This window comes from Gymnoscopelus braueri, assembly GCF_963280865.1.
Source record: "Gymnoscopelus braueri genome assembly, chromosome: 19".
Classification (NCBI taxonomy): Eukaryota; Metazoa; Chordata; class Actinopteri; order Myctophiformes; family Myctophidae; genus Gymnoscopelus; species Gymnoscopelus braueri.
This window is the reverse complement of record NC_137621.1, coordinates 23,615,869-23,630,640: the sequence shown is the minus strand read 5'-3', so window position 1 is coordinate 23,630,640 and position 14,772 is coordinate 23,615,869. Positions and strand designations below refer to the sequence as shown.

General features: G+C 40.3%; 2 protein-coding genes across 2 annotated transcripts; one reads left to right on the top strand and one right to left on the bottom strand.

Annotated features, from left to right (window-relative positions):
- Nucleotides 1-3,456: 3,456 nt before the first annotated feature.
- On the top strand, nt 3,457-6,937 carry LOC308074104 (E3 ubiquitin-protein ligase TRIM39-like; the record flags this gene model as incomplete). Its single annotated transcript, XM_080413437.1, has 2 exons — nt 3,457-4,795; nt 6,918-6,937. 2 exons carry the CDS (start codon nt 3,457-3,459, stop codon nt 6,935-6,937), a joined length of 1,359 nt encoding a protein of 452 aa, XP_080269563.1.
- Nucleotides 6,938-9,218: 2,281 nt separating this feature from the next.
- wars1 (tryptophanyl-tRNA synthetase 1) lies at nt 9,219-14,518 on the bottom strand. The gene is made up of 11 exons (XM_080413633.1): nt 14,285-14,518; nt 13,690-13,810; nt 12,685-12,898; nt 12,281-12,389; nt 11,989-12,108; nt 11,692-11,874; nt 11,370-11,470; nt 10,990-11,102; nt 10,487-10,660; nt 10,126-10,266; nt 9,219-9,493 (listed from the first exon to the last, which is right to left on the bottom strand). The coding sequence occupies exons 2-11, from the start codon at nt 13,801-13,803 to the stop codon at nt 9,341-9,343; spliced, it is 1,422 nt and encodes a 473-aa protein (XP_080269759.1). The 5' UTR covers nt 13,804-13,810; nt 14,285-14,518; the 3' UTR covers nt 9,219-9,340.
- Between the last annotated feature and the right edge of the window lie 254 nt (nt 14,519-14,772).

The following is a 14,772-nucleotide window of genomic DNA, read 5'->3' as shown; positions in this document are numbered from 1 at the left end:
TGACACTGGCCAATCACAGTCCTGAATAGATCACGGTGCAGGGTTAGGCGGGGTAAATTTTTGGCCAATCACAGCGCAGAATTTGTTGTACAAATATCCAAACCTCACTTATAGCTTATACCTCAAAATTGTTCTTAAGTACAGTACTTGAGTAAATGTACTTGGTTACTTTACACCACTTCATTTTATGTTGAAAGAATTGCCCTCTGTGTAGAAATCAATGCCTTACGCTGTATCTCCACTAAAGGCTTGATTATACTTTGTTGAGCGCGGCGTTTCACACCGCAAATAACTGATCTACAAGCTCACAATTGCGTCACAGTGTGACACGTAAGCTTGTAGATCAGCTATTTTAGGTTTATAAATGTGAATAAATAATAAAAAAATCAGGCCAAAAGAGCAATTTTAGACGTTTAAGCCGCATCCCCTCTAATATTCTCTACATCAGCGGTTCCCAAACTGGGAGCTGGGACCGCCAGGGGGGTCCCCAGATGACTAGCTTAATGTGCAACATTGTTTTCTCACTCAACAGTAAACAAACCAACATATAGTATAAGTGTATAGGCTACAGGGTATCTGCACATTCCTAAAGTTACAATTTAAGGACTTAAATACACATTTTTAAGACAATGACTTAATGTGGTGTTCTTAGCCAAAAATGTAAACATGCTGATAAGAAAGGACATCTACTGTACTGTGTTGAATGAGAAATGCTCGCCTCTGAAATCAGCTTAATGTATTGCCCTACAATTCATGTATTGTCACTGTTCAAAAATAATAATATATTAATACATTAATTAGTCATTACACTATGTGTGCTTTCATAGTTTCTGATTAAAACAGGCCTCTGTGAAACAGAGGACTAGTGCCTCTACAGTTGCTGGAGTAGAGCTGGTACACTATGGAACGTGATTCCGGTAAAAGATTCACAGGAGAGGAGCTTGGTTCAGTGTCTTTACTTCTGATATTACGTGCGGTCTACAAAACACAAAATACAATCTCTTTTAGAATATAATATAACATAAGTCAACAATCAAATTGTTATTACAGAAAACATCACGGTTCAAATCAATCCACAGTAGGTACTGCACAGCTATCAAAAAACAATTCACAGAAAGTACAATCACAGTAGTATATTCAAAACATACACAATATAAAACGGCACACCCTGGCCTCTCTTATTTAGAACTAGGCCTACAGTATGTTGTTTCTCTTAAAGGATCTACACCATGAATTTTTTTTTTTTTTTTGATATTTAATATCATATGGTGTATGTCCCTCAAACCTTTTTCAAAAGGTTTGAGCCTAAATCATCACTCAGATATACTCATCCCAAGTCAATTGTCTCTGGCTTATACAGCACTTTCAGCTGCAATACCAAAACGTCCTCTTGGGCAGGGGGGGGGCTACTGAGCAATTATGTCTGTTAATAAAAAAAAATATTTAAAAAAATTCTGCATAAAAAGAAGCATCTAAGAAAAATACAAAATCGAAAAAAAAACACTTTGAACATTTTTGAACAATTCCACCAAGTGTTTGAGGTGCCTGTTTCACCCACTTCCGGGGGGCGGAGCCAAAATCCGAGCCCGAAGTATTTATTCGTAGACCCCCACTTAGGGGGGGTAGAAAAAGTTTCGGAGCGATTCGGGCACTTTTCATTTAACATTGGAAACGCAAGTGACATCACTTGCATTGCACATTCTGAAATGGCCTGTTCAGACACGCCCATTCTGAAAATCTCTGAAATGAGAATGAATGACTGAATGTTAAAATGAATGTTTTTTGGGGTACAAGAGACACTGGGGAGCCCAAAAAATACTAAAAACCAAAAAAAAAAATGAAATTCATGGTGTACTGTAGACCCTTTAACTATGTCACAGATTACACTGCATGTAATCTAAAACATATTAATCCATCAATACCACTTATCTATTCAGGTCAGGATCATTGGCTCCCTTGCTGACCTGTTGATCTCTGTTGACACAAATACAGTTCAGTTAATGTAACATATTTGGTTCTATTTTGTTTGCATTTGGTGCATTCATGATCAATATTTTACTGGTCTCTCCACAAACATTACAAACATCAATATATATTGTTTTAATAATGCATATTATTTTATTCTTGTCTACATTTTGCAGGCCATGGCCCTTTAAAAAAAATCATGTCAATTCACTTCTTTAAAAATCATCTCTTATTATCATCTCTTATTACATGTCATGATGTCATGTACTTTAGTAAAAATCACTTCAGTTCAGTATGATGGTTCTCTAATGGAAAAACTGATCTGCAGTTGCATAGATAAAGGGAACATATTGCCCCCAACTGATGATGATGATGATGATGATGATGATGATGATGATGATGATTATAATTATTATTATTATTATCTCACAACTTCCGAAATATAGCAGGATTCTACAATCCTTTTATCAGGGTCTCTGTTCGCCTTAACATTTGGATTATTAAACATGTTGTACTCTGGCTGGCCTGTCAGTATTTTGAACGTACTTCTACTCACATGGCGCATGTTCCCACACAAGGTCATTGGAGCATTTTCACTCGAATCTCAGCACAGCTGTGTCTCGACTTGGTCCGTTTAACCAGGGTTGTGGTGACATTTATGCACAATGTTTATAACAACAAAACCGTGAGGAAACGAGGTTAACCTGCTATCTAATATTGTTGACATACCAGAATGAGCCCATCAGACCAAAACAACGTTGCAGGCTGCCTGAGAAGCACAGACACTTTTAACCGTTAAAATGTTAAAAATGTATTTACATGGAAAATGGTACACTTCCATCAGAAAATGGTACAAGATAAAACCCATCAATCGGAAATAATGTAAAGTATACATGATTTGAAGGTGAACAGCACATCCTTATCGGACGCAAATTTACACTTCAACTTATTGTCTACACTGAAAGACTGTGTGTGTGTGTGTGTGTGTGTGTGTGTGTGTGTGTGTGTGTGTGTGTGTGTGTGTGTGTGTGTGTGTGTGTGTGTGTGTGTGTGTGTGTGTGTGTGTGTGTGTGTGTGTGTGTGTTCTGTGTGTGTGTGTGTGTGTGTGTGTGTGTGTGTGTGTGTGTGTGTGTGTGTGTGTGTGTGTGTGTGTGTGTGTGTGTGTGTGCCAGACTCATGTGGCAGAAACCAGGGAAAAGGTTGTTATTCTGACTCTCTTCACTGACGACACACAGACAATAAGCTTGAGATCAAACATCAAACTTCCAGTGAGGGAGGACAGACTGTCGCTCCACAGCTACAGGAGGGAATACTGATCCAGACCACTTGAACCTGCTGCTGACTCTGTCAGCTGAATGGACTTTAGCAAGAACCAGGATTCACAGTGAAAGTCAACTTCAGGGAACATTTTTAGAGGAGGGAGTGTTACCACCACTGACTGGCTGATTTCCTGGCTTGAGGAGAGTGTCTATAGCTTCACTCAGAGACCAAATGGCTTCCAAGTTGTCTCGCCCTGAAGAGGATTATTGCTGTCCTGTGTGTTGTGACATCTTTAAAGATCCTGTTCTCCTGTCATGCAGCCACAGCTTCTGTAAAGACTGTTTGCAGGAATGGTGGAGAGAGAAGGTAATAAAGGAATGTCCAATTTGTAAGGAGAGCCATTCAGTGGATCCTCCCACAAACCTGGCTCTGAAGAACCTGTGTGAGGCCTTCATACAGGAGAGACATCAGAGAGCTTCAACAGGGTCTGAGGTTCTCTGCAGTCTGCATACTGAGAAACTCAAACTGTTCTGTCTGGAATGTCAACAGCCAGTTTGTCTTGTGTGTCGAGATTCTAAAAAACACACCGACCACAGATTCAGACCCATGGATGAAGCTGCACTTGATCACAAGGAGGAAGTTCAGAAATCACTGAAGCCTTTACAGGAGAAACTGAAGGTCTTTAATAAATGTAAAACAAACTACGATAACACAGCAGCACACATTCAGTCCCAGACTCAGGACACAGAGATGCAGATTAAGGAACAGTTTAAGAAGATGCGTCAGTTTCTACAAGAGGAAGAGGATGCTAGGATTGCTGCACTGTGGGAGGAAGAGCAGCAGAAGAGTCAGATGATGAAGGAAAAGATTGAGGCTCTAAACAGAGACATCTCAACTCTTTCAAACACAATCAGAGCCATAGAGGAGGAGCTGAGAGCTGAACACGTCTCATTCCTGCAGAACTACAAGACCACAATGCAAAGAGTCCAGTTCACACTGCAGGACCCACAGCTGGTCTCAGGAGCACTGATAGATGAGGCCAAACACCTGGACAACCTGACCTTCAGAGTCTGGGACAAGATGAAGGACATTGTCTCCTACACTCCTGTCATTCTGGACCCAAACACTGCCCATCCAGTGTACATGCTGTCTAATGATCTGACCAGTGTGAGACATGGAGAGGCACTGCATCTTCCTGACCACCCAGAGAGGTTTGAGTACTTTGGCTATGTCCTGGGTTCTAAGGGTTTTAACTCAGGGACTCACAGCTGGGATGTTGAGGTTGGAGACAATGCATGCTGGGCAGTAGGTGTGTTACCAGAGTCCTTTCAGAGGAAGGGAGACATAGGGGGTCAGTCCTGGAGAGTAAGGTTAGATAAAGGTAAATACATAGCACGCTCCTCACCAGGGTCAGACACTGTTCTCTCAGTGAAGCAGAAACCTCAGAGGATCAGAGTCCAGCTGGACTGGAATGAAGGAAAGCTGTCCTTCTCTGACCCTGATACTAACACACACCTACACGCCTTCACACACACTTTCACTGACACACTTTTTCCATACATTTACACTGGTCAGATTGGTGGTTCTCTGAAGATATTACCAGGGAAGGTCAGTGTAACTCTGGGACAATGTAGCCTGGGCATCATTCCTTTTCGGGTATATGATCCGGTCGGGAGCGGAAGTAAAAAAAAAAAAAGTGGCCGGATGGGCAGAACCGGAAAGACGTCTCACCACAAAACAGGTCCGTGCTAATAAAATCCTTGATTCGGCATAGTTTAGCTTATTTTTTAAATATAAATGTGCGTGCACTATCCGGGGACTATTTAGCGTCTGTATTATCCCACGGGGAAATTCTATTCCATTTAAATAGGGATTGGGGAACCAAAACAAAGCGGCACCGCAAAAACCGGATGGGCAGAATCCGGAAAGAGGATTCTTTTCTCTTTTTTTTTTCCAGTAGACCGGATCATTTGGGTCTTTAGTAACGAATACCAGGCTTTCCTCCGAGGTGGAAAGTCTGGTGATGCGAGGTTAGGGACAATGTAGTTAGACATGATGATGATGATGATGAGGATGATTATATTGATTGATTGAATATTTAATTAATCAAAATATTTAAACAGCGCAGAGGCTAAAAGGATTACACAAAAAAGTCCTGAGGTTTCCATTGTGGTCCTAAAGTTATACATGTCAATTTTAGAATCTATGATTATGTTGTGGTCGAGGACGATCAACATGAACAAGTGTCTCCTTAGCACTCTGATCTGTGATGACATCATCATCATATTCTACACAGCAAAATAGAAGTGTCAATTTAACACTGAAGAGTGTAAAACTCTACCAATTTGACCCTTTTGGATCAACATTATAACAACATTATAATCTACAAAATTCAAGTATTCATTTAACTTTGAAGAGTGTACAAAATGGAACCAAATGGAACTTTAACAGTAATAATGTTGGGGAGTCACTATAAGATATTAGACTAGTATGATTATTTTACTGTTTTATTTCTACACAGTTTACTCATAGAATATAGAATGTACCACATTGGATGCATCTCAAAAGGTTTTACTGAGCAATTAAATTCATTACCTTTTTTGTAGGTAATTAGTGATGTTTAACATTAGATTGTATATTAGTTTAAAATGTTTACTCATTGATCTCTGTGTGTTCTGAGCCCTGTAACATGAATGATCCTCTGATTGTCTATCCTGTCCCTACAAATAGTACACAGGTGTTTTTACTCTTCATGGCAGACTGAGGATGCTTTTTAACTCAAACATGTATCTGTTCCCACTTTACACCCTTTTTGGTAGCACTTAGTATTTGTGTCTCACTATGGAACATTGAATAATAATATTTTTGCATCTGCCAAACCTATCCCTTCATGTTGGTGTGTGAGTGTTGTTACTTTAGCCTTCTTAGTGTCTTAGTGTGTTGAGTGACAGGAAACTGAGGGTAGAAAGACATACAACACATGACTCTTACTGGAATCAAACCAGAGACACTGTAACTACATTCTGTAACTATTTACTTACTAGTGACTGTACACCACTTTATTCATTATCTTTTGTGTTTATGTTCTTTTGAGATAAAAAAATAATAATTCAGCAATATGACTGATAAGTTTGCTCTGAGTTATAATGAAGTTATTCATCTGACAAGACAATTATATGTGAACAAATAATCTTTGAATCAAATAAACATCTACCAAAATCCATTGTGTTTGTACATTGCACATTGCATCACATAACAAATATCTGTTCCACATTTTTTTACATCATAAAGTATGACTCAGAGGAATTTATTTTTCAATAAGTAACATGCAATACAATTAATTTTGAAAGTAACTGCCCCAGTAGGCTACTGGTCACCCATACTGCTCATAACTTTTGAAAATTGGTTCACCTGTGTCCCATACCCTTTATAAGTGATGCCTGCATGTATTCATTTGTGTCAAACCCTGAAAAAGACTGTCCAAACGTTGGTTTCAATCAAATTATTATGCATGGTGGCTACGAGTAGTGCAGCCTCCTCTCAGTTTTAAGGAACATTTTTAGGTGCTTTTACTTTACTTGAGTGTAATGTTTATGATCTGACAGTATTCCATTTGATCCACTGTGGGATTCATTCAAGAACATTACATTGAGTCATTACATGTGTCAATACTTCTACTGCTTTTGGTGCAGTATCGGTTGTGGCTGAATAGACCTATGCCGGATTTGCATTCCCTTCCACACTGAATACAGGTGAAGTCTGTCTTGCTTTGGGCCTCATGCTTTCACCACGGACTGCTGGGGCAAGCGTCTCTTTGAACTTGGAGAGGCCTTCCTGTATGGTCTGTCTCCAAGCCGTTCGATCGGAGACTGCAACTTCCCAGGTGTCCAGGTAAACGTTCAGGGCCTTCAGGTCTCTCTTGCAGATGTCTTTTTAGTGCATTTTAGGTCTGCCTATAGGACGTTTTGAAAGCAACTTCCCCATCACTGGTCACCCATACTGCTCTACCAATCTGGTCTTTTAGAATCAGTGATGGAAAGTAGGCTAATCAAGTAGGCTATATTTACTAAAGTGTTTTTTACTTTACTCGAGTATTTAAATGTTTTCCAATACTTCTCTCTACATCTGAGCTCTGAAACAAATATTGTACTTTTGTAAATTATTGTCTCCGCCAGGCCGAAAGGCATGGCGAGAGTATGTTTTACCCCCTGTCCGTCCGTCCGTGTGTCCGTCCGTCATTCTGTCATTTTGTGTACAGCTAATCTCTGGCACCGTTGGCTTGATCGCAGAGAAACTGTGCACACACACTCCCTGGATGCCAGAGCAAAACCTCTGCCCCAAATTTTTCACATGGGCCTGTTATAGCGCCACCAGGAGGCCGCTTTTTGCAAAACACAGTACTCCTACAGATTTTATCCAAACATCACGCAATTCAGTACACAGTATCTCTATAGTCATGGGATCAACACGGATCTGTCCAATTTTCCATATTCTATCCTGATTGGCTAAGGATGGCTTCCAAAGTTTGCAGGATTGCTCCGTTTTCAACAAAATGCCTCAGATCATGAACGCAGCTTGCGATTTCTGTGAGATTTCACACGCACATTCCCACTAGGCTGAGGAATAAATGCCAATTGAAATGTTTCAAATCAGCCTCATGGTGGCGCTATAAAAGGCCGATTTGTGTTTTGAATTATAGCTGCACCGATCTGCGTGAAACTTTGCACGCACACTCCCTAGAGGCCAAGGAAAAACATCTGCCCTGCTTTTGTCGCATTTGCCTTTCATAGCGCCACCAGGAGGCCGACTTATGTAAAACAATTTTTTTGATTTAATCCTTCAGAATGTATCAAAATTTCACGCAAAGCGGTACACATGATCTCTATAGTCATGTGATCAAGATGGATCTGTTTAATTTGTCATATTCCATCCTCATGGGCTAACATGATGGGCTAACATTGACATCTAAAGAGTGGCCCGTTTTGAACAAAATCCCACAAATCATGAACGCAGCGTCCGATTGCGGTGACACTTTGCACGAACATTCGCACTACGTTGAAGAACAAATAACACTCTTTTAACATTGCCCTATTATAGTGCCACCAGGAGGCCGATTTTTGCAACACATTTCTTTTTTATATTACTCCTACAAATGTTGTCCAATCATGCAAATCGGTACCCATTATCTCTATAGTCAAGTGATCAAGATGGTTCTGTCCGATTTTTCATATTCCATCCTGATTGGCAAATTCTGAACATTGCTGCCCCACAATAACCTACCTGACCTGGCGGAGACCTGTGCTCCGAGGAGCACTTTTTCTAGTTTGATTATATATTTAACACAGCCTCCTGTTAACAGCTTGTGCAATGTAGAAAGTAAAATGAACTATGAACAAGCACATGTCTGCAGTTCATAGCATAACGAAGACCTTTAAATATACCTGTAAATATTTAACTGTTGAATAAAACTGACAAGTACACATGGTAAATATATATATATATATATATATATATGTATTAATTGGAGAGTTAGATACTGAATTGGTCTTGAGCATAAAATGGAATACTGGCAGAAAGACTCGCTCGCTGCATAAAATATTAAGGAAAACTCCTTAGACAGAGACTTAAGAAAATAGTATTTATTTTATTGGGACCTGGGACCGGAACCGAAACGTTTGCTAATTTTATTCACCCCTCACTATGAGCACAGAGCCCTTTATGAGCATACAAAAATAAAATAAATACTATCTTCTTAAGTCTCTGTCTAAGGAGTAGACAGAGACAGAGTATTTTATGCAGCGAGCGAGTCTTTTTCTGCCAGTTTTCCTTTATATTTTTGAGACCCCCGCAGTTGGAACAATTTCCCCTGTTCATGAAATGGAATAAGAACAATTTATGGAAACATTTACAGTCAATTTGATTTGACACAGTGAGTTAATGTTTCTGGCAACAAGTGGCATTTACATTTTTGTAATGATTAGCTGTATGTAATGTAAGCGCATAACATGGATTTATTTGTTGAATATAATTAGATTTTTTTCACATTGGTATCGTCATTGCTACTGACCAGAAGATAAAACTTAAAACATAAAAACAGTCAAGATTCTGTAACAGGCTAGAAGTTCAACGGCCTGGGGGTCATGAACTGCTTGACCATGTCATCTGTCACTTCTTTCCTTTTCTGTTGGTGTTCGGCAATCATTGGCTGCAGAGTGTTAATCAAAAGTTGTTTCAACTCCCCTGTTAGCAGGGCTCCACTGGTATAGTCCTATGGGAAGGCGTGGAGATAAGACAGGAAAGTTATAGGGCAATGAATTATGAAAGCACAAGTACTTAAGTATGTACAAGAAGTATTATCTGACACAGTGAAAGCGCCAATTGATGCGAGTGTTCCTGACGTGTGTCAAGATTTCACATTGGAAGCGTCAAACGTCTATATTCGGCTGGGTTATGTACTGTATCGTTGCTTCACGTTCTGCATTGAGCCTCAGTACCTGCCATCTGTATTATCCCTCCTAACTCCCTGTAGCTGGCCGTCTTCCACACGCCGGCACAGCAGTCCGAAAATAAACAGTCTACTGTAGCACTCATCTCTTCCGTGTGTAATTGCATATAAATATATTATAGGCTTTTAACAGCCAAAATATGCACACGCAAACACGCATGCTGGGAGTTTGCACTGTGCTTTGTCGTTCCATTCACTCTCTTCTCCTGCTCTCTCTCTCTGGTCTGTGCCGAGCATTGACACTCCAAAATAGAGCCATGCTCGAAAAGATCCATGCTCCACTTGATGCCTACATTGCGGCTACCGACGTTATAAACAATGGCTACATTTGATGACGCACCGCACGTATCTGACGCTTGCAGTGTGTCAGTTCCTTATGGTCTCCTTTTTCTCACCTGTCTGATCTTCTCCAGCTGTTCATCATCTTCCAGGAAGAAGGTCAGATACATGAAGCACACGTCTACATCTGGGTTACCACCATGCTTCCTGTGTTCCTCCTCTGTGTTCTTCCCTCCGGAGAACGCATGCTTGTTTATCTATGAGCCATAGCAACATAACCAGGTCATTATTCAGTTAGAAATGCTAACCAACTGTTGATGTAGCAATATACTGTATTTTAGGCATTCTTCATCCCCATTGTTTGTTTAATTTTCATTCATGTTCAAATACATACTTTAAGTTGAAAATGACCAAATTTGAATTCAACTGTAGCGTGGGCAAGATTCAATAAACGCCTCCTGTGAAAGCATGCATCACCTTGTTCTTAATCTGCTTGGGTGTGTCAGTGAGGAAAATGGAGGAGTTAGCGTCACTGGCGCTCATCTTTGTCTGAGCCCCCTGCAGGGCAGGGAAGAAGGTGGAGTGCAGCAGAGCTGGCTTTGTATAGCCGATCCTGGGGGCTACATCACGGGTCATTCTGAAGTAGGGGTCCTGGAAACATGGAAAGACAGGTTGTTTCAAGTTTAACCCTTAACTTTATCAGTGATAAAATATCCATTTTGATGAACATTTTCCTTTGACTAAATTTGGCACATTTACATCACATAAGACGTGATGTCATATTATGCTAACATGCTGTGAAAATAGGCAAACATTCTGCGATAGCCGATCTACAAGCTGAGGTAGATCGGCTATAGACACTTGGTGTAGAGGGACAAAAAGAAGGGGGCCAAGTATAGAATATTAATTATATAGGGTTTAAGTGGTTAATTAATGTGCTGTATATTGTCCCCACTATATAAACAAATGGAATGACTGACCTGGTCTATGGCACAAGGGATAAGACACGGAACATCCTTTCTGCCTTTGAAGATATGAGGGAAAGAGCTACTGAAGGATGGAGCTGCCTGAATGGCTGGGAAGCTGATCTTTCCTGGATAGAGAGGTGAGAAACTTTAAAAAATAATATAATATATAATATTAAGGATCGCCTAAGACAGACATACCTTAGCAATGGGTAGAGCCTATCAATTATAGAAGAGCAAGTACATGACATATGAGATAAATGATCACTTCAGTCTTTGATTTAACCTGTGGTTGCCTGAACTAACAAACTCCACTACATTTTCTTTGCTTTTTATTTTACAAAAAATAAAATTTCCTTCCCCTCTACAAAGTATCTCTTCTGAGGTAATCTTACCTATGCAGTCACTTTCCGTGAAGCCAAAGATCCCTTTGACCTGGTTGAAAGTGACATGTTTCTGGATCTTCACCACGTTACGGTAAAATTCAGGTGTCGAACTGTGGAGACGAATATGAGTGAGATATTAACAGACATGCAAACTGGTTAAGGGTGCAAATGATGAGAAGGATGCATGAGCAGGGATAACAGTGGGGAGGGTCTAATCGTATGTCCTGTCTGTCTGGGCAGAAGGGGGCTCTTTGGTTAGAAAGCTAACCTAAAAGCTCCAACACAGCAATTCACACAATGTACCATGAAGCAACTGAGCGCTTGCCGTTACCCCATATAGTCGAGGTCAGAGAAGATGAACGTCTTTTTGACATCAAAGCCACAGGCAATGATGTCCTTGGCATTCTCCATTGCATAGTGGTGACAATCCTCCAGTGCCAGGTCCTTCCACAGGTATTTCTCGTCGTCCGTCATTTGGATGACCAGAGGGATGTCGAACACATCCTGCAGCCACCTAGAACAAGGCAGGAGAGGGGTTGCAGTATCTCAACAGTATTTGTCTGACAGAGATAACCTTGGTTTCCAACAACTCTGTACAAAAGTTCATAAACTTTGAGATAAGGCTCACTTGGTGAAGATGAAGGGGATGAGGTGTCCAACATGCATCGACTCTGATGAGGGTCCTCTGCCGGTGTAAAGATAGAAGGACTTGTTCTTCTCGTATGCATCCAGCACCTGGTGCATATCTCTGCCAGACAAAACAGCCAGAACAGAGATATGGGCATTACGTTTTCCATTCACGGAGAAGAGATTACAAATAATATTGTATACACATGAAGCACAACCATTTCACCAGAATACGGACTCATAAAGGGTCAGAGTCAGATTAAATCTTTACTAGTATTGGCTCTGTTGCTGACCTGTGAGAGAAAAAGATTCCCCTTCTCAGAAAGCGGTGTGCTTTCTGGCCGGCCACCTTCTCAAGTCTGTCCACCAACTCCTTCTCTATTTTGCTGCTACCAAACCTGACTAAGGAAAGATATAGTAGGATATCACATATTGTAATTAGTTGTAATAATTATATAATGCTACATACAGCAGCACTGTATGTTTATAACACACACACACACACACACACACACACACACACACACACACACACACACACACACACACACACACACACACACACACACACACACACACACACACACACACACACCCACACACACCCACACACACACACACACACACACACAGTATTGTTCCCATGTTTTTGGTAGAGGCACAATGCAGCATTAACAATCCTTTTGGTCCTTTGTACCTATCAGTTTGTCATAGTCCACTCCCTTGGCACTGGTGGTGGACACATTCCATGGGTCAACTGTATCTGCATCAGCACCATCTTCTGATGGCCCGTTGTCATGAACAACAGAATCTTCTGAGGGCGGACATCCTGCTTTGTAATCCTGACCCGTTATCTGTTTGTAGTCCAGTTTTAACTTTAACAGACTTTGGATGGCAGCATCAATGTCAGCCTGTAAACAAAAATACTGCTGTCAAATAAGTGAGACACTGGGACACGTGTTTGGAGGAACATGCAAATGTCATGATTTTCAAAACTGTTGGATTTTGTCAATAATATCAGGGGTTTTCAACTGATTATGAACCAGGGACCACCACCCTGACTGAGAATCAACCTGGGGACCACTGTTGTGTTAGGAGAGGGGATATGGGCGTGGTTTGGGGGAAAGCTTGAAATTAAATAATTACTGTTAAGGGCTTAATTCAATTTGTTAATTCGAGGTGAATTAAATCAAGCCCTTAACAGTCATTATTTAACTGAGATATACTAGTGGTCCTGAGCTTAAAAAAGATTGAGAATCTCTGATCTATTCATTTCCCATGGTTGCCGTTATTCTTTTCTCTATTCTCTTAATCTTCCATATTAAAAATCATGTTAACTGATTCATTGCAACGTATGTATGAGCAAGCAGACACATGCGATTGAGTATGTGCACATTTCATAATAATGGTGACTCAACCAGGAAATCCGGTACAGTTTCCCTTGAGATTCTAACTCCCATTTCTGTGAAAGTTTTTGACCTCCGACTTCCCAGTAACTGACAACATTGACGTATGACTGGTGTCATACGTCACCAGGTAATTTACTGCACTGTTTCTCAACTAGTGGACGATAAAAAATAAAATAAATAAAATACAAATCTTCACTTTCCTACATTACTAAATGCATGGTCAGGGACCACATGCAATATCTTCACGGACCATCAGTTGAAAACCCATGAATAATATGATCAGAAATACTTACTTTATCAGCCTTGGCTGTTTTTAGGGTTCTGACTTGGTCTCCTTGTGTGGTCAGTCTATCATACACTTCTCTTGGGCTCAAGCCCCCTGCATCATCGCATTGACAATCCGCCATCTTCACACTGACCAAGACATAAGAAGTAACTGTTTAAGTCTAAAAACAACAACTAGCATTAAGTTCATGTTATTTTAAACAATTTCTTATTTTATGCACCTCATATAGCTTTCTTGGGATGACTTGGGGAGACCCCATATGGTAACATTAACATACGCAAGCCATAGCTATCTATCTTCTATCATAGTTTATTGTATTGTTATTACACTGCTATCCACACTGTTGAGGAAACTTGAAATACATGAATTTCACTGCCTACAAATACAATGCTGCTAGCTTTTTTACCGCATTGTGTGCATATCTGACAATTTCACAATATACACCTTGAACATGTCTAGTAGGTAGCAAGTCGTCTATGATTGACAATGGCTTTCGTACGTTAAATATAATGTAATAAAACAAACTGAACAGTCAAAAGTAAATAAATGAGAACGTTGCTAATAGTCAGCCTAAATGAGAACGTTGCTAATAGTCAGCCTACCGTTTTATTCTTTACAGTTGAACAGCTTCACTCATTCAGTTGCTTGCATCAGCCTGCGTGATGATGCGCTGTATCGGTCAAATGCTTCCCCGTCAAACAAGTTCGTTGTACAGTTCCGCTAATGATGCCTCGGAAATCGTATCTCAATTATTTATTAATTTATATATCTATTTCACCCCCGCCTTTTTTTTCCACAGCCAAATACAAATTTAAATCCACTGAGGTTCATGTAAATGAGAATATATAGCAAAGTTGGAGGACCGGAAATTCCAATCGTCTCATGAAACACGTCTGCACTGCAGCCAGATCATGAGCCAGATGCTTCTCTGAAACTCAGCTCCCTTTATACCAGTTCTTTTCAGAATAAATGTTATTCATAACGATACCATGACCTATGATGCCGCATCATCATAAGGTCACGGTATCGTTATGAACAACTTTTATTACGTCAACGTTGTCAGTTACTGGGAAGTTGGAGGGCGAGAAAT